The sequence below is a fragment of the Moschus berezovskii genome, chromosome 22 (assembly GCF_049115385.1).
Source record: "Moschus berezovskii isolate FMDL1 chromosome 22, NW_MosBer_1.0, whole genome shotgun sequence".
Classification (NCBI taxonomy): Eukaryota; Metazoa; Chordata; class Mammalia; order Artiodactyla; family Moschidae; genus Moschus; species Moschus berezovskii.
The window spans coordinates 5,422,064-5,445,059 of NC_142481.1; the positions used below are offsets into that span (position 1 = coordinate 5,422,064).

A 22,996-nucleotide genomic window follows, 5' to 3' on the forward strand; every position below is an offset into this window, starting at 1 on the left:
GGCACGACTGAATCAACTGAACTCACAGGCATCCATGTATCTAGTTCCTTTCCAAGAACTACTGAACCGAGAACACAGGGAAAACAGGGAATTGGATATTTCGAAGTTAGAAATCAGCTTTAAAAATACTCAAGCTGTGGAGAAACTTGTGTATCACACAGTGCGCAGATCACCTGAAGAAAGGACAAGCTTATACTCCTGATGCCAATCACGAAGCTTTTTTTATCTCTGAATCAACAAGGCTGTAAACTCAGTCAAGCAAAACAGGGGCTCCCAAGAGACACAGAGGGAAAATGCAGCTATTCCCCCAAACCAGATTCCAACTTCACAGGGAAGTGATCCTCACCCACAGACAGCAGGTTCCTGTAGGTCTCCTCCATCACGTCCCAGTACAAGGCCCTCTGAGCAGGGTCCAGGCATTCCCACTCCTCTGGAGTGAACTTGATGTCCACATCCTCAATGGTCAACTGTGTCTGAAATGAAAGCACATTTCACTAACAGGCACTGAGGAGGATTCTTATTTTCACGTGAAATGAGAAGAGATTAGAGAAGTAAGGATCAATTCAGGTAATATAATATTCTGATAGATCCATTAAAAGCTATTTGGAACAAACTGTGGGTCTCTAATTTCCTGTTGTTTCATAAGACTATGATATCTTCCAATCAACATGAATTTGTCACTTGTGTGGACAATACATGAAGAATATACAAATAAATTCAATCAGTGAGTTGTCTATGCAGAAGTGTTACACTCTACACACTAAGTGACATTCACTATCTAGATGAGTTACAGCAAAACTGGTGTCTTCAGACAAACAAAGTCCACAGCGGTGTTAAAACAACACACATTGTGATGATTATGACATCATCACACTGATGACAGGTGTTTCAACACTTCCTACACACTAAGCATTACTCTAAAGACTTCACACGGATGAACTTGGAATCAACATAAAAGCAAGTTGGAGAAAGATTTGTGTCCATCTGACTGGGGAGAAAACTGTCATTCTAAGAAATCGCTCAAATCAAACAGTTAAGAAATGAGGCAACAGCACCTGAGGTCAGGTGGTTGGGACTGACAACTGAACTTAAGGAATTAACAAGTTAAGTACCAGAGCAGGAAAGTGTATCCACAGAGTTCTCTGAGAATAAATACCTGAAACAAGTTCAAGAAAGTTGATGTGTAATGGCTCTATAGAATCCGAGATCTTTTGTCAGTCAAGAAATGACAGACATGATGGACAGAAAATTTTCACAAATTAATTTGTTATCTACTTCCTTCTGAATGCATTGGGAACACTATAATACATAGTATAATACATATGTATCTGGTCTTCTGCAGAGGTTCAGCGGTAAAGAATTTGCCTGTGATGCAGGTGACATGGTGTTGATATCTGCATGGGGAAGATCACCCTGGAGAAGGGTGTGGCAACCCACTCCCGTATGCTTGCTGGAGAATTCCAGGGACAGAGGAGTAAGAAGGGCTATGGCCCATTGGGTTGCAAAGAGTCAAAGAGGACTACAGGAGAAATGGTCACTGTATAGGGTCACCACCTCTTCCCACCAACCACACAGTGTCAATACTCTTACTATTTCCATCATTCATGTGATGAGGTAGAAAAAAACTTAAGGAAATAAAAACACTTAAGATACAAGTGCAACTGCTACAAAGCATAAAACATGTTTATGAGATGATGTTCTGTAATAAAACCATGGAATTACAGATACATGCACTCATGCATGCAAATGTAAACACACAACTGGTTGAAACAAGGAAGACCTATTTTTTCTTTCAATCCAAATTTACTGAGTGTCAACGTGGGCCCCAAACTGGGAATACAGCAGTGAACATTATGGAGCTTACATTTTAGCAGCCAGCCACCCAATTACATCCACAATTTTAACATCACTATTGCAACATGTGCTCTGAAACAGGTCTGGTGCTAAGAGAAGATTTACTGGAAGGTCTTGACCTACATCAAGAAATCAGACAAGGTCTCTGTGAGGTGGAAACACTCAGGATTGGCAAGGTGGGAAATGGAAGAGTGTTGCAAGCAGAGAGAACAGCCTGAGCGCCGGCTCTGAGGCAGGAAGGTATAGAGTAACAGAAAGCCAGCCAGTCTGACTGGGACACAGGAAACAAAAGAGGGGTGATGCCGGGTAGAGGCTGCTTTCCACAAGGTCTATGCATCTAGGACTTTATTCCAAAAGTAACTGGAAGTCACTGAAGAATCTGCAGGAGGTAAATCAGAGGTTTAGATTTGTTTTTCAGAGCTCACTCTGTTGTGTGTGGAGGCTGTTGTTGCTTAGTTGCTCAGTTGTGTCAGATATTTGTGACCTCATGGTAGCCCACCATGCTCCTGTTCATGGGATTTTCAGGCAAAAATACTAGAGTGGGTGGCCATTTCCTACTCCAAAGAGATGCCTTCTGAAACATTCTGGGATGATACTTCCATTTTCATTTATTCATGTGTACTTCAGCATCTTTGGGATATTAAAAAGGCATCAAATTTGTATTTCAGTAATTTGTCTCCATTCTATGTATTTTTAAGTTATTTATTTTTGTTTTACTGGGCCTTTGTTGCTGTGAGGAGGCTTTCTGTATTTGCAGCTGCAGTGCATGGGCTTCTCATTGCAGTGGCTTCTCTTGTTTTGGAGCACAGGCTCTAGAGTGTGTGGGTTTCAGAAGTTATGGCTCCCGGGCTCCAGAGCTCCCGCTCAGCAGTTGTGGCGCATGGGCGTAGTTACTCTGAGGCATCTTCCTGGACCCGGGATGGGATCCGTGCACCATACATTGGCAGGCACATTCTTATCCACTGTACTACCAGGGAAGTCCTCAATATTATCTTATACTAGCTCAAAAAAATGAAAATACAAGCAGAAAATAATATACAGAAGATTTATTCTAATCAGTAGAAAAATACCTGTATTTACAAATAATATGAGGGCTTCACTGGTGGCTCAGTGGTAAAGAATACACTGGACAGTACAAGAGACACAGGTTTGATCCCTGGTCCACTAATATCCCACATGCCAACGGGCAACTAAGCCCGTGAGCCTCAATTTCTGAGCCAGAGCTCTAGAGCCCAGCAGGTGAAACTAGTGAAGGCAGCACTCTCTACAGCCTGTGCTGTAAGATGGCAGAAGCCAACACAATGAGAAGCCTGCACACTGCAACCAGAAAGTGGTCACCACTTGCCAGAAATAAATAAAAGCCACTGAAGCAATAAAGAGCCAGTACAGCAGAAAAATAAATTCAAATATAGTAATATGATCTTATTCTTAATGTTAGGTTCAGTTCAGTTCAGTCACTCAGTCGTGTCCAACTCTTTGTGACCCAAGAACCGCAGCACACCAGGCCTCTCTGTCCATCAACAACTCCTGGAGTCCACCCAAACCCATATCCATTGAGTTGGTGATGCCATCCAACCATTTCATCCTCAGTCGTCCCCTTCTCCTCCTGCCCTCAATCTTTCCCAGCATCAGGGTCTTTTCAAATGAGTCAGCTCTTCACATCAGGTGGCCAAAGTACTGGAGTTTCAGCTTCAACATCAGTCCCTCCAATGAACACCCATGACTGATCTCCTTCAGGATGGACTGGTTGGACATCCTTGCAGTCCAAGGGACTCTCAAGAGTCTTCTCCAGCACCACAGTTCAAAAGTATCAATTCTTTGGCACTCAGCCTTCTTTATAGTCGAAGTCTCACATCCATACTTGAACACTGGAAAAACCATAGCCTTCACTAGATGGACCTTTGTTGGCAAAGTAATGTCTCTGCTTTTTAATATGCTGTCTAGGTTGTCATAACTTTCCTGCCAAGGAGTAAGCGTCTTTTAATTTCATGGCTGCAATCAGCATCTGCACTGATTTTGGAACCCCCCCAAAATAAAGTCAGCCACTGTTTCCACAGTTTTCCCATCTATTTGCCATGAAGTGATGGGATCGGATGACATGATCTTCATTTTCTGAATGTTGAGCTTTAAGCCAACTTTTTCACTCTCCTCTTTCACTTTCATCAAGAGGCTCTTTAGTTCTTCTTCACTGTCTGCCTGAAGGGTGGTGTTATCTGCATATCTGAGGTTATTGATATTTATCCCGGCAATCTTGATTCCAGCCTGTGTTTCTTCCAGCCCAGTGTTTCTCACGATGTACTCTGCATATAAGTTAAATAAGCAGGGTGACAATATACAGTCTTAACATACTCCTTTTCCTATTTGGAACCCGTCTGTTCTTCCATGTCCAGTTCTAACTGTTGCTTCTTAACTAATGTTAGGTATGTAGTTATTAACAGAATCCAAAGTTTATCTTTTCATTCCATGACCAAATACTGCATCAAGATTAGGAAAGCTGGGGCAATTCCCTGCCAGTCCAGGGTTTAAGATCTTGCACTTGCACCACCAGGTTTCAGGTTCAATGCCTCCTCAGGTTACTAAGACCTTGCAAGCTGCATCGTGTGGCCAGAAAGGAAAAATAAATAATTAGCAAACTATATTTCATAGTTTAAATTAGATGCTATAATGAAACACTGCCTAGCACTGACATCTCTTTCTGAACTTTTCATTTCACTCCCAAACACTTAAGATTTTCAAGGAGTCCTCATTTAGTTTTAAATGTACTATAAAAAGTCAGGACTGCTTCCCCCTCATTGGCCTCTTTCCCAAGTTTTGGCATGTACTGTCCATGTTAACACCTCATGTCTATGTGCTGCTTCTTTATCCAGGTTGACAGAAAGCAGACAGCACATCCAGATCGGCCCTAAGCAATCCCTGCTGTCCAACAGCACTGAGGCCCCGTCTCCAAGCCGTGGGTGAGAAGCCCTGCCCAGGACGGTGCCCAGGGGAGCCTTCTCACAAGGGCCGGGTCACTGGGTCATGGGAAGACGGGATCTAAGTGGAGATGACAGGTTTTGAGGGAAGGCCCAGTGTGAGTGTGCATGTACAGGAGTCAGACAGGATACTCCAGAGTCAGACACAATTAGCGAGTCCAAAGACTGGTATTTCAGGAAGGACAGACTGAATCCACTGAGAATATGACCTTACCTGAGAAAGAGCCATTTCTGACACGTTTTCTTTCACCTTCCTCCTCTTCTGGGCTTCTTCCTCAGGTAACACGGGTCTTCAGAGGTCTATCATGAAAGTGGAAAACACGGTGTTTAATGCTTAGGGTAAACACACCCCCTTCCTGAGCTCCAACCACACACACAGCAAAGCCCTCACCACGAGGAACAGACAGTCCTTTGTGCCCACTGTCTCAGGAGGGACTCAGGACAGTCAACTCCCCGCACAAAGTCCAACATGGGACTTTCCCACACTTTCCCTCAGATCTCACTCCCCTCCTGGTGAGGTCTCATGCACACATCAGCAGGGGGCACCTCCGCTGACTCCACGATCCCCTTCAGGTCACACAGCAGGCCCTGGTCCAGCCCCACTCAGAGCAGAGCACCCTCCCCTCCCGCAGGGCCTGATCTCAGTCTCAGAAGTGGAGGCTAAGAGCCCTGGTGCTCAATGCAGGATCCAGACCGGAATCATCTGTGGCTCTGTGCACATTCCTGGGGCGAGCCCCACACGAGAACCTGAGGAGCGTGTCTGTTGGGGAAGGGGTACAAAACATGCCCGGACAAAATGCCTCATGATCTCATGTGAAGCCTGGGTTGAACACCACTCAAGGGGTCAAGTCCAGCCTACCTCCCACTTTCTTCTTTTCCAGCCTGGCTGACATAGAACGGACTAAGAAGAAGGGAAGTATATACAAACCATGCACGATGTGACCATGTGACAGATGTCTACACTGTGAAATATTTATCATAATCCATGAAACAACACATCCATCACCTCCAAATTCCCATGTTCTGTGTGTGGTGACAACACTGACGATGTACTCTCCTGACAAATTCCCAGCATGCAGTAACAGAATAGGATTAACTACGGGCAGCGTGCGGCACACACCTCCCCAGGATGCACACATTTTACAACTCAAAAGTCTCTACCTTTGACCAACATCTCCCCATCTTCCCCACCTCTCAGCGCCAGATAACCACCATCCCACTGTCTGCTAATAGTGGCTTCACTTTTTTACATTCCACATGCAAGCGAGCACATGTCAGCGAGCACATGCCATCACTCTTTTCCTATTTGCCTTAATTCACTTAGCACAACATTCTCTACATTCATCCAAGTAGTCCCAAGTGACAAAAATCACCATTTTTATGGGTGCATAATATGTCATTATGTATGTGTTTGCATTTCTCTGCGTGTATGCTACCAACCAGGACTTCTCTGGTAGCTCAGATGGTAAAGAATCCGCTGGCAATGCTAGAGACCTGGGTTCGATCCCTCAGTCGGGAAGACGCCCTGGAGAAGAGAATGGCAGCTCACTCCAGTATCCCTGCCTGGAGAATCCCATGGAGTGGAGCCTTGAAGGGGTTGCAAGAGTCAGACACAACTGAATGACTAACACTTACTAACACTTACTGACACTTATGTTACCAACCTGGATGCTTGGGATCTTTAATCAATAGAAATAGTTAAGACATCAGAGGAGAAATTAAGGAAAGGCTTTATTGGGACTCCTGCTGCAGTAAGCGGAAGTGAGAACAAGAAGTGAGTGTCCTTGCTCCTCCCGAAAAGGGGAGCAAGCTGGTCCCTTAAGTGAGTGTGCAGGTAGGTGTGCTTTGGTGGTTAATGTCAGAAGCTGAGGTGATCTGAACCCCCAGATCCCCTGGTAGTGCTGTGGGCAGGGGGTAACAGGCAGTGACCTCTTTTGCTTCTGGAGACTCAGATAACAGTTGGTTTTAGCCCTTTTCTTCCTTATTGTTCAGAACTGCTGACGGCACATGAGTGTGGTTATAGTCTCTTCATTCCGTTACACTTTCGTTGTGGTCTGTTGCTAAAGGAGACGATCATCCAGGTGCAGGCACTGCAGTAAAGGGCCCCAGGACACAGACTGTCTCATACACACGTGTTTTCATTATCCACTTAGATGACAACAGACATTCAGGTTGTTTCTACAACACATGGCTGCTGTGAAACATGCAGTATTGGTATCAGAGTGCAGGTAACTCCCTCATAACACTGGTTTGCACAGGACTTCCCCAGTGGCCCAGTGGTTAAGAACCTGCCAAGCTCCACAGGGGATGTGGTTCAATTGCTGGTGGGGGTACTAAGATCCCACATGCGGTGGAGCAACTAAGCCCGAGCACCACAACTAGAGAATCTATGCACTGAAACCAAAGATCTTGCAGGACGCAGGCAAAGCCAAATACATAAACATTTTTTAAAATTCTGATTTTTCTTCCTTTGGAAATAGAATCAGGAGTGAGAATGCGAGATCCTATGTATGTTCTGTTTTTAATCATTGGGGAACCTCCGCACTGAACGTCCAGAACAAGCCTTTGTAGTGTAGGCTGCTGCATAGTTGAGGTCTCCGGATTCTAGGAATACTCCTTCCCGACATCAGGTGATTTGAAGGCCCCACCCTGACGAAATCCTTCTGCCATCAAAGCCCAGGGCCAATCAATTCCCTTCAGGGCCAAAAGAAACTTTCAAACCTCCATCTGGTCCAACACACTCCCCAGACACCTAGTAATAATCGACCCATCCTGCTCTGCAAATCCGAGAAAGTTCAAAGTCTTAACAACTCCCGCGTTTATCATGGAATAATACACAAGACAGCCAAACACCAACCAGACTCAAGGCATCTTCATTTTAGTCAGTGACCCCAGCCAGCCCCCAGACTGTTATCTCCAAACTCTAATAATAAAACACAGATGTGTAGGCTGATGCACACGTCTCAATGAGACTTCCACAGAAACACTCCAAGCTGTTTTTTTTTTTTACCTTCCAAATGCATCTGAAACCTTCTTCATGAGCAACTCAAAACAACACAAAATACCAAAGGTAACCCACGAAGTGATCTCTGGGGTTTTACCGACAATTATTCCATGGGTTGCAGACTTAATTATCGCCCTCCCTCCGTTCAGTCGTTCCATTCAGTCGCTCAGTCGTGTCCGACTCTTTGCGACCCCGTGGACTGTAGCCTACCAGGCTTCTCCGTCCATGAGATTCTCCAGGCAAGAATACTGGAGTGGGTTACCATTTCCTTATCCAGGGGATCTTCCCGACCCAGGGATCGAACCCGGGTCTCCCGCATTGCAGGCAGAAGCTTTAACCTCTGAGCCACCAGGGAAGCCCTCCCTAAAGACCACAATTCAGACTTAAATTGAAGAAAGTAGGGAAAACCACTAGACCATTCAGATATGACCTAAATCAAATCCCTTACGATTATACAGTGGAAGTGAGAAATAGATTTAAGGGAATAGATCTGATAGATTGAATGCCTGATGAACTCTGGATGGAGGTTCGGGACATTGTACAGGAGACAGGGACCAAGACCATCCCCATGGAAAAGAAATGCAAAAAAGCAAAATGGCTGTCTGAGGAGGCCTTACAAATAGCTGTGAAAAGAAGAGAAGCGAAAAGCAAAGAAGAAAAGGAAAGATATAAGCATCTGAATGCAGAGTTCCAAAGAATAGCAAGGAGAGATAAGAAAGCCTTCCTCAGTGATCAATGCAAAGAAATAGAGGAAAACAACAGAATAGGAAAAACAAGAGATCTCTTCAAGAAGATTAGAGATTCCAAGGGAACATTTCATGCAAAGATAGGCTCCATAAAGGACAGAAATGGTATGGACCTAACAGAAGCAGAAGATATTAAGAAGAGGTGGCAAGAACACACAGAAGAACTGTACAAAAAAGATCTTCACGACCAAGATAGTCATGATAACGTGATCACTGACCTAGAGCCAGACATCTTGGAATGTGAAGTCAAGTGGGCCTTAGAAAGCATCACTACGAACAAAGCTAGTTGAGGTGATGGAATTCCAATTGAGCTATTTCAAATTTTGAAAGATGATGCTGTGAAAGTGCTGCACTCAATATGCTAGCAAATTTGGAAAACTCAGCAGTGGCCACAGGACTGGAAAAGGTCAGTCTTCATTCCAATCCCAAAGAAAGGCAATGCCAAAGAATGCTCAAACTACCGCACAACTGCACTCATCTCACACGCTAGTAAAGTCATGCTCAAAATTCTCCAAGCCAGGCTTCAGCAATATGTGAGCCATGAACTCCCACATGTTCAAGCAGGTTTTAGAAAAGGCAGAGGCACCAGAGATCAAATTGCCAACATCCACTGGATCATGGAGAAAGCAAGAGAGTTCCAGAAAAACATCTATTTCTGCTTCATTGACTATGCCAAAGCCTTTGACTGTGTGGATCACAATAAACTGTGGAACATTCTGAAAGAGATGGGAATCCCAGACCACCTGACCTGCCTCTTGAGAAACCTGTTTGCAGGTTATGAAGAAACAGTCAGAACTGTACATGGAACAACAGACTGGTTCCAAATAGGAAAAGGAGTACGTCAAGGCTGTATATTGTCACCTTGCTTATTTAACTTATATTCAGAGTACATCATGAGGAACGCTGGGCTGGAAGAAGCACAAGCTGGAATCAAGATTGCTGGGAGAAATATCAATAACCTCAGATATGCAGATGACACTACCCTTATGGCAGAAAGTGAAGAGGAACTCAAAAGCCTCTTGATGAAAGTGAAAGAGGAGAGTGAAAAGTTTGGCTTGAAGCTCAACATTCAGAAAACGAAGATCATGGCATCTGGTCCCATCACTTCATGGGAAATAGATGGAAAAACAGTGGAAACAGTGTTAGACTTTATTTTGGGGGGCTCCAAAATCACTGCAGATGCTGACTGTGGCCATGAAATTAAAAGATGCTTACTCCTTGGAAGAAAAGTTCTGACCAACCTTGATAGTATATTAAAAGCAGAGACATTACTTTGCCAACAAAGGTCTGTCTAGTCAAGGCTATGGTTTTTCCCGTGGTCATGTATGGATGTGAGAGTTGGACTGTGAAGAAAGCTGATCGCCAAAGAATTGATGCTTTTGACCTGTGGTGTTGGAGAAGACTCTTGAGAGTCCCTTGGACTGCAAGGAGATCCAACCAGTCCATTCTAAAGGAGATCAGTCCTGGGTGTTCATTGGAAGGACTGATGTTAAAGCTGAAACTCCAATACTTTGGCCACCTCATGTGACGAGTTGACTCACTGGAAAAGACTCTGATGCTAGGAAAGGTTGGGGGCGGGAGGAGAAGGGGACGACAGAGAATGAGATGGCTGGATGGCATCACCGACTCTGTGGACATGAGTTTGAGTGAACTCCGGGAGTTGGTAATGGACAGGGAGGCCTGGCGTGCTGTGATTCATGGGGTCGCGGAGAGTTGGACACGACTGAGCGACTGAACTGAACTGAAAGACCACAAAAACGTCACTGTGCGGAGGCAGTTCTGTGGGGTACCTCCTGGATCCCGGCCCCCTTCCCTGCGACCACTGTGCCCACCCTCTTGGACCCAGACCTCCCTGTGGGCTCAGCTCAGGCCTTGCTTCGAACTCACTGCAGGATAACATTCTTCTTCCCAATCCCATGTTCTTCCTTCCCCCACAGGTGTGATCACGAGATTCCCAATGAAACCCAGGCAGGCAAACCTCAGTCACAGCATCTGTGTCCAGGGAAACTGAGCAAAGACACTGGCATACCCACCATTCCATGAAGCCCACAATTAGCCATGAGCCCACGTCCAGGGCCTCCAGCCAGAACTGAGACTGCCTTTGTCAACAGGCCCACACACCCCATGATCCCACAACTATGCTTGTCTCTCTCTCTCTCACACACACACACACACACACCATTTATCCGGTTCATTAAAAGGCGCACTCCTGCTCTCACAACCCTCCTGGAAACTCTGACATGCTGCCCTTCACTTTCTCCCATTTTTCTACCTCTTCTCCGTGCACAGCTGAACAAGAGCAGAGACCTCCAGGCGTGGGCACTGCAACAGAAAGGTGCCCTAGATGCAAATCCAGGACACTGGGCACTCGGTATGGAGACCAAGAAGCTGGTCATTTTGGGAAAACCTGTCAGCAACAGGGACATTAAGTAGTTGAGGGATGGTTGGACGAGTTCAGTAAAGAAGTCACAAGGAGAGAGAGGCTCCAATCTCACTGGCTCCTGTTCTCCCTGCTCATAACCAACTGGAAGATATCCCAGCTTATTAAAGGGGGGAGGGTGGTTTGGGGATACGGAGGTATTGTCTCCTACATACTCCCTTAAGATACTGACCAGTTTAATCACAGTAAACTCAGCATCCGCCGCTGAGCAGCTGTTCTGCTGCAAGGCAAAGCTGTTATCCAAGACGGCAACCGGTCCCTGGATGGACAGAGCTTAGAAGACCTGGGGACTGCAATGAGCAGTGACACTGCAGACTAAAACATGGGGACACCTCAAGACTCTAGATCTATCAGGTTTTTCAGGATTCCTCACATCTTTTTGTTTTTGAGTAATGAAGTGACCACTTAAGCATCAATGAAGATCACTTAAGGATCAATGAGACTTGAAATGTCCAGAACGGATACAGGAACCATCATCACCTACCCTGTCCTCTCTGTTACCCCTGAGGATTCGTCAGCCCAACCCACTTTCCCAGTCCTCACCCTCAGCGTGAGATGCTGCAAGCATCCTGGGAGGAAGAGGAACATAGGGCATCCTTCAATGAAGGGAAAAGAGGAAAGACTCCAAATAATTAAAGAAGGGCATCTCTGATGAGGGTGATTAATACAGAAAGAGTAAACCTGGTTAACATGACAGCGAATATCAGAGGGAGATGGGGAGACCTCTCCGGCCTAGACTGGAAGGAACAGAAAGAGCAAGGGCAACAGTGATATAATGACCAAAGGCAGACATGGAAACCAAGATCCGAGACAGAGAAGGTTCTGGTGTCTGTGAACAAGGACTAAGTGAACGTGACCAGGACAGACTGACCATGAGAACAGGGTCGGCTCCCAGGGTGGGGCTGGAGACCCTGGCAGCGACCTGAGGATGACAAGGGCTGTGGAGACACCTGAGGAGTCAGGATGCTGCCCTGAGGACACGGGGAAGCCAGCGGAGGTGGGAGGCCTCCCTTCACATCGACCTTTATTCACCGAAGACGGCTCATGATTCTCTCTGACTCTGAGCCTATACTCCCGCCTCCATCCTATTACTGTCATTTTTCATTTTGGAAGACTGGGACCCATTTCAAGTTCTCATAACAAGTGGGCTCTCCCTCCAAGAAAAACTGCCACAAACAGTCACACCCAATTTGGCCAATCATTTCAGGGGTCAATGTTGCTCAGCTTCTGGTCCTGAGGAGGCATCATCAGATCAGTTCATAGCTCCCTAGTTACCAGATCACATAAAAGAAAGGAAAATGCAGTATCAGACTAACTGTTTAAATAAGGTCGTGACTTAATATAAAAGATCACTGACATTCATACGAAGTAGTCATCACAAAGGTCTATAACTATTTATTAGTTACCAAAAAATGTTTTCAAGATATAACATAAACAAGAAACAGCAAATGGGCCTCTAAAACATGTAAAACAAACCTAAAGTGAATCAGCTTATTAAAAAATTTTTTCACTTAAGAATCTGGTGCAAGGCAAAAAATTGAGAATATAGAATATTTAGAAAAGAATGACATGAATTAATTACAGGAGTCCACCAAATCTTACTTCAGACGTGAATAATTGTTTACAAGAAGGTAGGTGTTCAGTGAACTAGTCTTTATCCCAAGATACAAAAAATGAAATATAAAGAAAGGAGAAAGCAAAAAGTTAAACCCTCACAAAGAATATGTTTAATGTGCCTGGAAAAGGCATGACATAGTAAGAGAGTCAGTTCTTGCCCCACTTCTCCTCTCCATAACCTCTACTCTGCACCAGGAAAACGGAAGGGGGTGACTCACCTCTGAGGGAATCAAGTCACTGCCGCAGCCCCCAACTCTACAGCCTCTGCACGTGGATGTTATCTTTTAATACAGAAAATTACAACACACACAAGCCTTACAAACAGAAGTTTTGCAATTCTCATTTTCATCTGTATAATTTAAAAGAGAAAGTTCTAAACTTGGTAGATTCTAAAACCAAAAATCAACGTATCACGACTTCATAATCCTTATCCAACCAATTCAGCACTCTCCTGGATCTAGTCCCCTCCCCCACCTCTACACTACTTGTTTCCACTTCATTTGGTTTATCTGTTTCCCTACTTCTTTCTCCCTCTCCCTTTCTCCTCCCCTCTGCTCTCTGGCTGTGCCTGTCTTCCTCTCTTACTTCTTCCCTGACTCCCATCCGGCCTCTCTCTGCCATCTGTTCCCTGTAAAATACTTCTAATCCAACCTCCTTGAAGATCCTAAATCTCCATGAATTTCTGCCTTTCTTCTTCCATCTCTGCCCTCCCTTCCTCCCCTCTCTGGCACCCCCAGGTGGCTATGCTTCCTCTCAGCTTCCTTTCTCAGCTCCTCAAATAACGAGGAGTCCCCTTCCTCTCCCAGCAGGATATTACTCTGTAAGCCAAGGTCCCAACTCTTGTATCGCCTTTGCGGACTCTCTGTGTGAACTGCGTCTCCACTGTTGACCTCTTTGCGACCCCTGATTTACAGCCCCTCTCCCTTGAAGGCTACAGAAGGGGGCGGCAGAGGATGAGATGGTGAGATACCACCCCTTCCTCCGTCTCACTTCCTCCTCCCCTCGGTTCTCCTGCTGTGCCTGTCCTCCTCTCTGCTTCTTCCATCCGGCCTCTCTCTGCCATCTGTTCCCCGTCAAGATGCTTTCGCTCCAGCCTCCCTCAGTTCACTTCATTTCAGTCGCTCAGTCTTGTTCGACTCTTTGTGACCCCATGAATCACAGCACGCCAGGCTTCCCTGTCCATCACAAACTCCGGGAGTTCACTCAATCTCATGTCCATCGAGTCAGTGATGCCATCCAGCCATCTCATCCTCTGTCGTCCCCTTCTCCTCCTGCCCCCAATCCCTCCCAGCATCAGTCTTTCCCAATAAGTCAACTCTTCGCATGAGGTGGCCAAAGTATTGAGTGATCCTCAATCTCCATATTTCTGCCTTTCTTCCTCCATCTCTGGTCTCCCTTCCTCCCAACTCTCTGGCACCCCCAAGTGGCTATGCTTCCTCTCAGCTTCCTTTCTCAGCTCCTCCAATTACTAGGAGTCCCCTTTCTCTCCCAGCAGGATATTACTCTGTAAACCCAATCTTGTATCCCCTTTGCGGGCTCTCTGTGTGAACTGCGTCTCCACTGTCGCCCTCTTTGGGACCCCTGATTTACAGCCCCTCTTCCTTGAAGGCTATAGAAGGGGACGGCAGAGGACGAGATGGTGAGATACCATCACCGAGTCAACGATCAAGAATTTGAGCAAACTCTGGGAAATAGAGGGGTCATAAAGACTCGGAATGAGCAACACCACCTCCCTTTCTTGCTCACCTTTAACTCTCAGGAAATCCTGCTTTTCTCTAAACTTTTTCCCTAACCGCTACTTTCAAGGTCAATTCTTTTTCGTGCTGTTGTCTCTTCGAAGTTCCTCACAATTCTCTTCATTGCCATCACTTCTCCCTCATGCTTTTCTCAATTATCTATTTCTCTAGGAGTCGCTGTCTCTGCTGCTTCTGACCCCACTGGCCTCCTAATTGCAGGGATGGAGACTGGATAAGAAGCCTCCCTCCCCCAAGAGCCAATCTGCAACGGGTGGAATTTGGGACGAAAGAACCTCGGGTGTCATGTGGCTGGCGCAGGTCACCTTCCCCGACACGGGTCAGGGCAATATCACTATGAAGGCAAGGCCTGCGGGGCGGAAGGACCCGCCTGAGGAGAGCTGAGGTGAGAGGGGGTCTCAGCAGAGGAGCTGGTTCTCCAGAATCCCACGACCCGGGAGACAACGCGGCCTCTCCGGGAGCGCGGAGATCGGCGCGGACAGGGGCTGAGATGACCAGGCTGGGGGCCGCGGAGCTATTAAACCCACCTCGCCAAAGAGAACTGTATGCGGTGTAGGAAGGGCAGAGGGGTCAGTGAGGTCAGTAAATGGTTTGAAGCAGGAAAGAGGTGCGAAACGCAGCGACTCTGTGGACCAAAAGCTGGAAGCGGCTTCAGAGCGACTTTAAAGCAAAATGGAGGCGCCCCCTTGCCGCTCACCAAGACGTCCGAACTTGCTGGGGATGGGGGGACGGGCGCAGGGATTTAGTCACTAGCGAATCTGAGACTCGGGATACTGAGGAAAAGAGACTGAAGGCACAGGTTTGAGTAGAGAGAAACTCACGCTGAGCTGAGACCTCCACTCGCCGCGCTCCGCTTCCGTCTTTATGGCCGCTGCGCGCAGGCGCAGTGAAAGGGCGGAGCGGCCTGGGGGCGGGGACTCAGCGGAGCCTGGCCGTCGTGGGGCTGGGCGTTGAACGAAGCCGAACACGCGTGGGGACAGCGGGAGTGTGAGGAGGAGCTTCGGGGCGTGGGGGGCTGGGACTCCGGGCGCAGTGGGCGGGGCGGCGCGGCCCGGCGCGGGGGCTCACACGTCGAAGCTTGCAGGCCCTCGGGGTGCGGTGGGCAGGGAGAAACAATTCATTACTGTAATCACCTCTGAAGGTGACTGCAGCCAGAATATTAGAACAGGCCTGCTCCTTGCAAAGAAAGTTATGATAAAACCAAACATTGTATTAAAAAAGAAAAGGCATCACTTTGCCAACACAGGTCCTTAATCTCAAAGCCATGGTTGTTCCAGTAGTCAGGTAGGGATGTGAGAGTTGGTCCATAAAGAAGGCTCAGCATAGAACTGATGCTTTTGAATTGTGGTGCTGGAGAAGTCTTGAGGGTCCCTTGGACTGCACGGAAAGCAAACCAGTCAATCCTAAAGGAAATCAGCCCTGAATGTTCATTGGAAGGAGTGAAGCTGAAGCTGAAACTCCAGTACTTGGGCCACCTGACGGGAAAACCTGAGTCTTAGAAAAGTCCTTGATGCTGGGAAAGACTGAAGGCAGGAGGAGAAGGGGACAACAGAGGACGAGATGGTTGAATGGAATCACCGACTGGATGGACAAGTTTCAGCACGCTCCAGGAGATGCAGAAGGATGGGAAGCCTGGCTGCTTTAGTCCATGGGGTCGCTAAGAGCCCAACACGACTGAACAATAACTGCTCCTAGCCCCACCCGTCCCATATAATCATCTCAGGCTTGAGTCTAGCACTCTCAATCAACCTTAATGAACAACATGTAAAATTACCTCTCAAATGTCTTCAGATTCTCCAATCTCTTAGGATTTTTTCCCACTATTACACAGCACTACCCACTGCACGTCAGCAATCCAAAATTCAGCACTGTCCCCACTGGGTTTCATTGGACTGGAAAACATCCAACAAAAACCCACTTCCTTAATTCAAAGAAAATTATCTACGTTAGTATCAGACCATAGGGGCTCCCCAGGTGGTTCAGTGAGAATTTGCCTGCCAATGAAGGAGCTGCAGGAGATGGGGCTTCAATCCCTGAGTCAAGGACCCTCAGGATTAGGAGGTGCAACCCATTCCAGTATTCTTGCTCGGAAAATCCGATGGACTGAGGAGCCTGACGGGCTACACTCCATGGGGTTTCAAAGAGTCAGAGGTGACAGAACATGGTGACCATTCTATATTTCTCTTTGACGCTAGTGCTGATAAAATGATTCTAGTGCTGGTACAAGTAACTAGTATCACTGAAAATAATCTCCTAAAATGAAGAGTCTTTGTAGTCAATTTATTACTCTGGTCATTATAAACCAGAAAAGGACAGTAATAAGCCTAACACTGGAGGAAAAAACTCCAGCTCCATCACCGGTCCCGAAAGTTGACATTCTAAACTAGTTCCTGAACACTTATTTCAGGATATTTATAAAATTTTTACGTGCCATGTCTTAACTAAAATGACTTTTCCCCTATAAACTACTATATATTTCGTGCACTATGTGTGTCAGGATTTTACATGGAAAGGAATCAAACCTCTCATGTGCACAACTGAATGCACTTGGGGTGGAGGGACGCGTGGATGAGTAGGAAAGACCGGTGACCCGAGACCACAGATAGGGAGCAGAGGCGCAGTTTCACAAGAAAAAAGAACAAAAAACAGTACACACGTTTCCAGTGGCGACTACATCTACCATTTGCTGTAAACTCCGCTTCTGGGCGTGAGGGGCGGGCCCAAGTGGGCCACAGCAGACACTGGCATGTTCCATCCTTTGGTTGCTGAGGCATTTTGTCAGTCTTTAGAAGTACTTGGTGCTTCACTGGTGGCTCAGATGGTAAAGGAATCCACCCAGAATGCAGGAGTCTGGGTTCGCTCCCTGGGGTGGGAACATCCCCTTGAGGAGGGCATGGCAACCCACTCCAGTCTTCTAGCCTGGAGAACCCCATGGACAGAGGAACCTAGCGGGCTACAGTTCATGGGGACCCAAAGAGTTAACATGAGCGGCTAAGCACACACACAGTGTTTCACAACGTAAATGGCAGCAATTAATTTGAAGCAGATACAGACACATACTTTTCTGGTTCTTTTGACTAAATTTTATTCAAGAAAACTGCTCTCTTCAATTTCAAAGAATAAATTTCCATTAATCATTTATATACAACAGCAATTCCCAGTTAAGGGAGAAAACGACCAGCATTTCCCTGTTATAATGTCTCCCATATAATCAATCAGTCCCCAATAACCTGTCAACCCTCCTCCCAAGAAAAGCCCAAGTCCCATAATGTCTAGCCTGCCCTTTTCATGGTCAGATGGTACAGCGTTCAGTCCTATAACCCAAGGTGGCCTATATACAGAAGGGCACCCTAATAAGAATGATGTCTTAGCTTTATACGTGATTCTCTGTCCCTCACTGATTCTAATTCACACACCATTGAATTTGATATTTTAGTGGCCCTGTTTACCCATGAAAGACAGATATGAATGAACCACAGCTAAGGAAGTCTGCCCCTTCATCTTACTCATTTCTTTGCAGAGACCATCATGAAATTCTCAAAGAAAGCTATAAAAGTTTTCAAACCTTGCGGAAATGTCATTAAAAATAATGTCACCTTCTCAAGAAAACTCAATTAAATACATACTGAAGATAATGGGTCATTTCCACACGTTATTAAGTCTCAACACACTTGACATAATCATACTGCCTTAATAATATAACAGGTTAATTGTTGAAAAACTAAAGACTTATTTATTCCTAAAATGAATTATCTCTTATATGATTATAAGTAAGTTACTATAAATATATAGTAAGAAAGTCCAAAATTTTACCAAATTCATTACTGCTGTATGGATTCTCCCCGATAAGAATTTTGGGGGGAATCTTGAGGAAATACGGTTTTCTTCAATGTGTTTGCAAATTCAGTATATCTGTACAGTTTCTGACCTGCACGAATCACTTATGTCCAAGGTGAATATTTGATGTAAAAAACTACACAATATTCATTACCTGTGCAAGCTTGCTCTCCATATAAATCCTACGTTTCACAGTTTTGATCAATGGGTTAAAGCTTCAAGGTGCACATTTTGTGTGGTTTCTCTGAAAGACATATTCTGAAGTCTAGTGCACTCTGAACACTAGAGAAAGCCCTTGCCCATCCATTTCCAAGATTCCTCTTCACTATGGACTCTTACCTAATACTTCAATCCAAGGTGAAACTTTTTCCACTCCTGTTGCATTTGTAAAGCACTGCTCCAGTTATGTTCCCCAACTTAGACATTTGAGTAAATTCCTTTTCACAAATACTGTATGGGTGTGATTTAATTCCAGAATATATATTCTCAGATACCTAAAGAGTGACAGGCAATTTTGAAAACTATCATAGTCATTGCATTTCTAAGTATAAAGTGTTTGGTGAACCCTGAGTTTGAAGCAGTACCTAGAGTCCTTACCACATTCTGTACACTGGAAAGTTCTCTATAGGATGGATCATCTGATGGTTAGTGAGATGTGAGCCCCGAGTAAAGGTTCTACACATTCATGTCACTTGTAAGCTTTCTTTCCAGAATGACTTCTTTACTGAATCCTAACTTCAGATTGTCTAAAAACCCTTATGCACTCATTTCACTGATATAGCTTCTACCTAGGGAATATTCTCAAGAAGCCGAAGGTGTAAACACCTGAAAAGCCTGGCTACATTGATTGCATTCAGATGGTCTCTCCAGTATGCATCATCTGATGTCTTTTCAGGCCTGAATGCCAACTGAAGGATTTGCCATCCTTGTACACTTGTAAGGTCTTTCTATATTATGAATAATCTGATGATGGGAATGATCAGCCCATTACTGAAGCTCTGGCCACACGCATTATATGACCCCCTCCAATCTAGACTGGAGGGATTGACTGCGCTCTAAATGTACGGCTTCTCACCAGGATCAATTTTGTAAAAACCAAATGGCTTCCAAAATACTTAACACATGCACTACACGAGTAAGAATTCAGTTCTAATTAATTATCTGATGATTAGTTACATCTGAACACAGAATCAAAGATTTACCACACCTTGTACATCTGACTTTTCTGAGTGTCAAAAGTTGATATACTTTACTGCATTTACTACACTTGTAAGTTTTCATTGACATGGATTCTCAGACCATCTGCAAAGTCATTCCTTGTGACTGAAGGGTTTGTCACATAAATTACATTTATGTGGTTTCTCTCCTCTTCAGTTCTCTCCTCTAGGAACTGCCTAACGGTCAGTTGAGGCTGAGCAAGCACTAGAAGCTCTGCCACATTCACTTCATTTGCATACTTTCTTTACAGTATGAATTCTCTGACGAATTATAATGCCTGAACTCAGATTAAAGGCGTTGCCACACTCATTACATTTGCACTAAATGTTTCTCACAATGTTCCATTCATACAGTTTTCTCCACTAAGAATTATCAGATGACTTCTAAGATGATCATTTCAAATATAGCACTGGCCAGATACATCACATTTCTATGCTTTCTCTCCTATATGAACTGCAAAGCAATGAGTTAAAGCTGACTGTTCACTAAGATGTTTGTCATAATTGTTACATTTCTAAGGTTTCTCCCAAGGATGAATTCCAGGATGAACTGCAAGGCTTCCAGTATGACTAAAAGCCTTGCAACACATATCACATTTACATGGTTTCTATCCAGTATGAATTCTCCGATGAATTCCAAGTTTTTCACTTTGATTAAATGTCTTGTCATATACATCACATTTAGATGGTTTCTCTCCAATAAGAGTTCTCTGATGAGCTGCAAAATAAGAGCTGGAACTGAAGACTTCCACAAAATTACATTTCTATACTTTCTCTCCTGTATGAACTGTCTGATGGTGAGTTAAGGATGACTGTGCACTAAAATGTTTGTCACAACTGTTACATTTGTAAGGTTTCTCTCCAGTATGAATTCTTCCATGAACTGCATGGCTTGAAGTTTGACTGAAGGCCTTTCAACACACACATTTATACAATTTCTCCCCAGTATGATAACTCTGATGAACTGCAAGTTTTGCAGTTTGATTAAAGCCCTTGCCAAATAGAACACATTTATATAGTTTCTCTCCAGTATGAAGGGTCTGATGAACTGTATGGCTTGTTTTCGACTAAAGGCCTTTCCACACACATTGCATTTATATGGTTTCTCTCCAGTGTGAATTATCTGATGATTTTCAAAGTGTGCATTCTGTTTAAAGCAGTGGCCACATACATCACATTTATATCGTCTCTCTCCAGTATGAACTCTGTGGTGAACTTGAAGGGATGTATTTCCTTTAGAGCAGAAGCCACACACATCACATTTATGTGGTTTCTCTCCTGTATGATTTCTCCGATGAACTGCATGGGTTGCACTGTCATTAAAGGCCTTGCCACATACGTCACCTTATATGGTTTCCGTCCTGTATGGATTCTTTCATGTCTAGAGACTTTTGAGTCCTGAAGAAAGGTTAGGTCACATTCATAAGGGTTTTCCTTGTGTGCTTCCTGGTCTGATGCCAGTTCTGAGGAATGTGTGACAGCACTCTCATGTTTGAGAAATGTCTTTACGGACACTACAAGTTCTCTGAGGTGGCAAACCTGTGTGGTACTGTTGATATTTGTCACAACTTGACTACATTCAAAAATTGTTCCTTCAGATTGAACTATGTGCAATTCATCTTGAAAGCTTGATTCATGCCTTTCAACAGGCTATTTCCTGTATCATTTCTACTCTGATGATCTCTTCCATCAGTGAGATTTCTGTTAAGAGATATAGACATTCCTTTGTCATTTCTTTCATTACCTGTCCACAGACTCTCAAAATCATGCATAGCTTCCTGTATCATCCTGAGAAAGTCATCTTTGATTTCATGGCTTTCGGCTCTTCCAAACATCAATTTTTGAGTAATTTCTCCTTTTATACTGTTTCCTTTTGCTTGGAATTTCTTGACCATATGTATTTGAGACATATCTACAAGATACAAAAAACCAAATGGCAACCCACTCCAGTGTTCTTGCCTGGAGAATCCCAGGGATGGGGGAGCCTGGTGGGCTTCCGTCTATGGGGTCACACAGAGTCGGACACGACTGAAGTGACTTAGCAGCAGCAGCATCCTACTAATTATAATTCATAAATAAATTTTTTTACGTTGAACACACGATATCATACCAAAACTCATACCCATCCTAAACAGAATTATTAATGTTCCCAAAGATGATCTTAGAAACATAAGGAATATTAAAGCCAGTGATCTCCATTCCTTTCCAAGGAAAACCATTCATTCGCCGTAATCCAAGTCTATGCCCCAATCACTAATACCAAAGAAGCTGAAGTTGAGCGGTTCTATGAAGACCTACAAGAACTTTGAGAACTAACACCAAAAATAAATTTCCTTTGCATCACAGGGGACTAGAATGCAAAAGTAGGAAGTCAAGAGATACCTGGAGTAACAGGCAAGTTTGGACTTGGAGTACAAAATGAAGCAGGGCAAAGGGTAACAGAGTTTTGCCAAGAGAATGCACTGGTCATAGCAAACATCCAGTTCAAACAACACAAGAGAATACTCTACACATGGACATCACCAGATGGTCAATACCAAAATCAGACAGATTATATCCTTTGCAGCCAAGGATGGAGAAGCTCTACATAGTAATCCGCAAAAACAAGACTGGGAGTTGACTGTGACTCAGATCATGAACTCCTTATTGCCAAATTCAGACTTAAATTGAAGAAAGTAGGGAAAAACACTAGACCATTCAGGTATGACCTATACCAAATCCCTTACGATTATACAGTGAAGGTGACAAACAGATTCAAGGGATTAGATCTGATAGAGTGCCTGAAGAACTATGGACTAAGGTTTGTGACACTGTACAGGAGGCCGTTATCAAGATCAGCCCCACTTGTAGCAGAGGAAGATCCCTGGGTTGTGGAGAATGAGGTGCAAATGTCCAGAAACCAGATGAGTTGTATCAACAGTGTGATCAGAGGCCCTCTGCTACAAAAATAGAGGTGAGTGAGATTCAGATCAGAAATAGAAATTCTTGCTCAGAAGAAATGCCATGTACTGTGGCTTCCTCCAAAATCCAACCTCTCCTTTTAAAATCAATGCAGTTACTTTCAATACTTTTGCTTATTCATTTATTTATATTGGTTATGGTGAGTGTCCATTGCTGCTGGGGCTTTACTCAAGGTTTGGCAAGTGGTGGTTACTCTCCAGTTACAGTGTTCCACTTCTCATTTGCTGTGGCTTCTCTTGGGTGCATGGGCTTCGGTAGTTGTCCCATGTGGGCTCAGGAGTTGCAGCTTCCGGTCTCTAGAGTGCTGGTTCAGTAGCTGTGGTACACTAGCTTAACTGCTCTGTGATGTGTGGGATCTTCCCAGACCAGGGATTGAACCCCTGTCTCCTAAATTGGCAGGGGTAGAATCCCAGCTCTTTTATCAGCCAAGAAATGAGGACACTGTAGACAGAGAGAAAAAATCTTCACAAATTAATTTACTATCAGTCTTCTTCTAAAGGCACAGGGAACACCATAATATACAGGAATATGCAGTTGATCCCTACATGGGGAAGATCCCCATGCACGAGGGCATGGCAAACCACTCCATTATTC

General features: G+C 44.8%; 1 protein-coding gene and 1 pseudogene across 1 annotated transcript in view; both read right to left on the reverse strand.

Moving 5' to 3' along the window:
* Window positions 1-15,271, reverse strand: part of LOC129546432 (uncharacterized) — a 31,611-nt gene extending 16,340 nt beyond the window's left edge. Inside the window, exons 1-3 of the mRNA XM_055411376.2 lie at window positions 15,209-15,271; window positions 5,041-5,126; window positions 347-473 (exon numbers count right to left, since the gene is read on the reverse strand). Of these exons, the coding sequence (XP_055267351.2) occupies window positions 347-473; window positions 5,041-5,055 (142 nt within the window). The 5' untranslated portion in view covers window positions 5,056-5,126; window positions 15,209-15,271. The remainder of the gene's footprint in view (window positions 1-346; window positions 474-5,040; window positions 5,127-15,208) is intronic.
* Window positions 15,272-19,872: 4,601 nt separating this feature from the next.
* On the reverse strand, window positions 19,873-21,457 carry LOC148774299 (uncharacterized; annotated as a pseudogene).
* Between the last annotated feature and the right edge of the window lie 1,539 nt (window positions 21,458-22,996).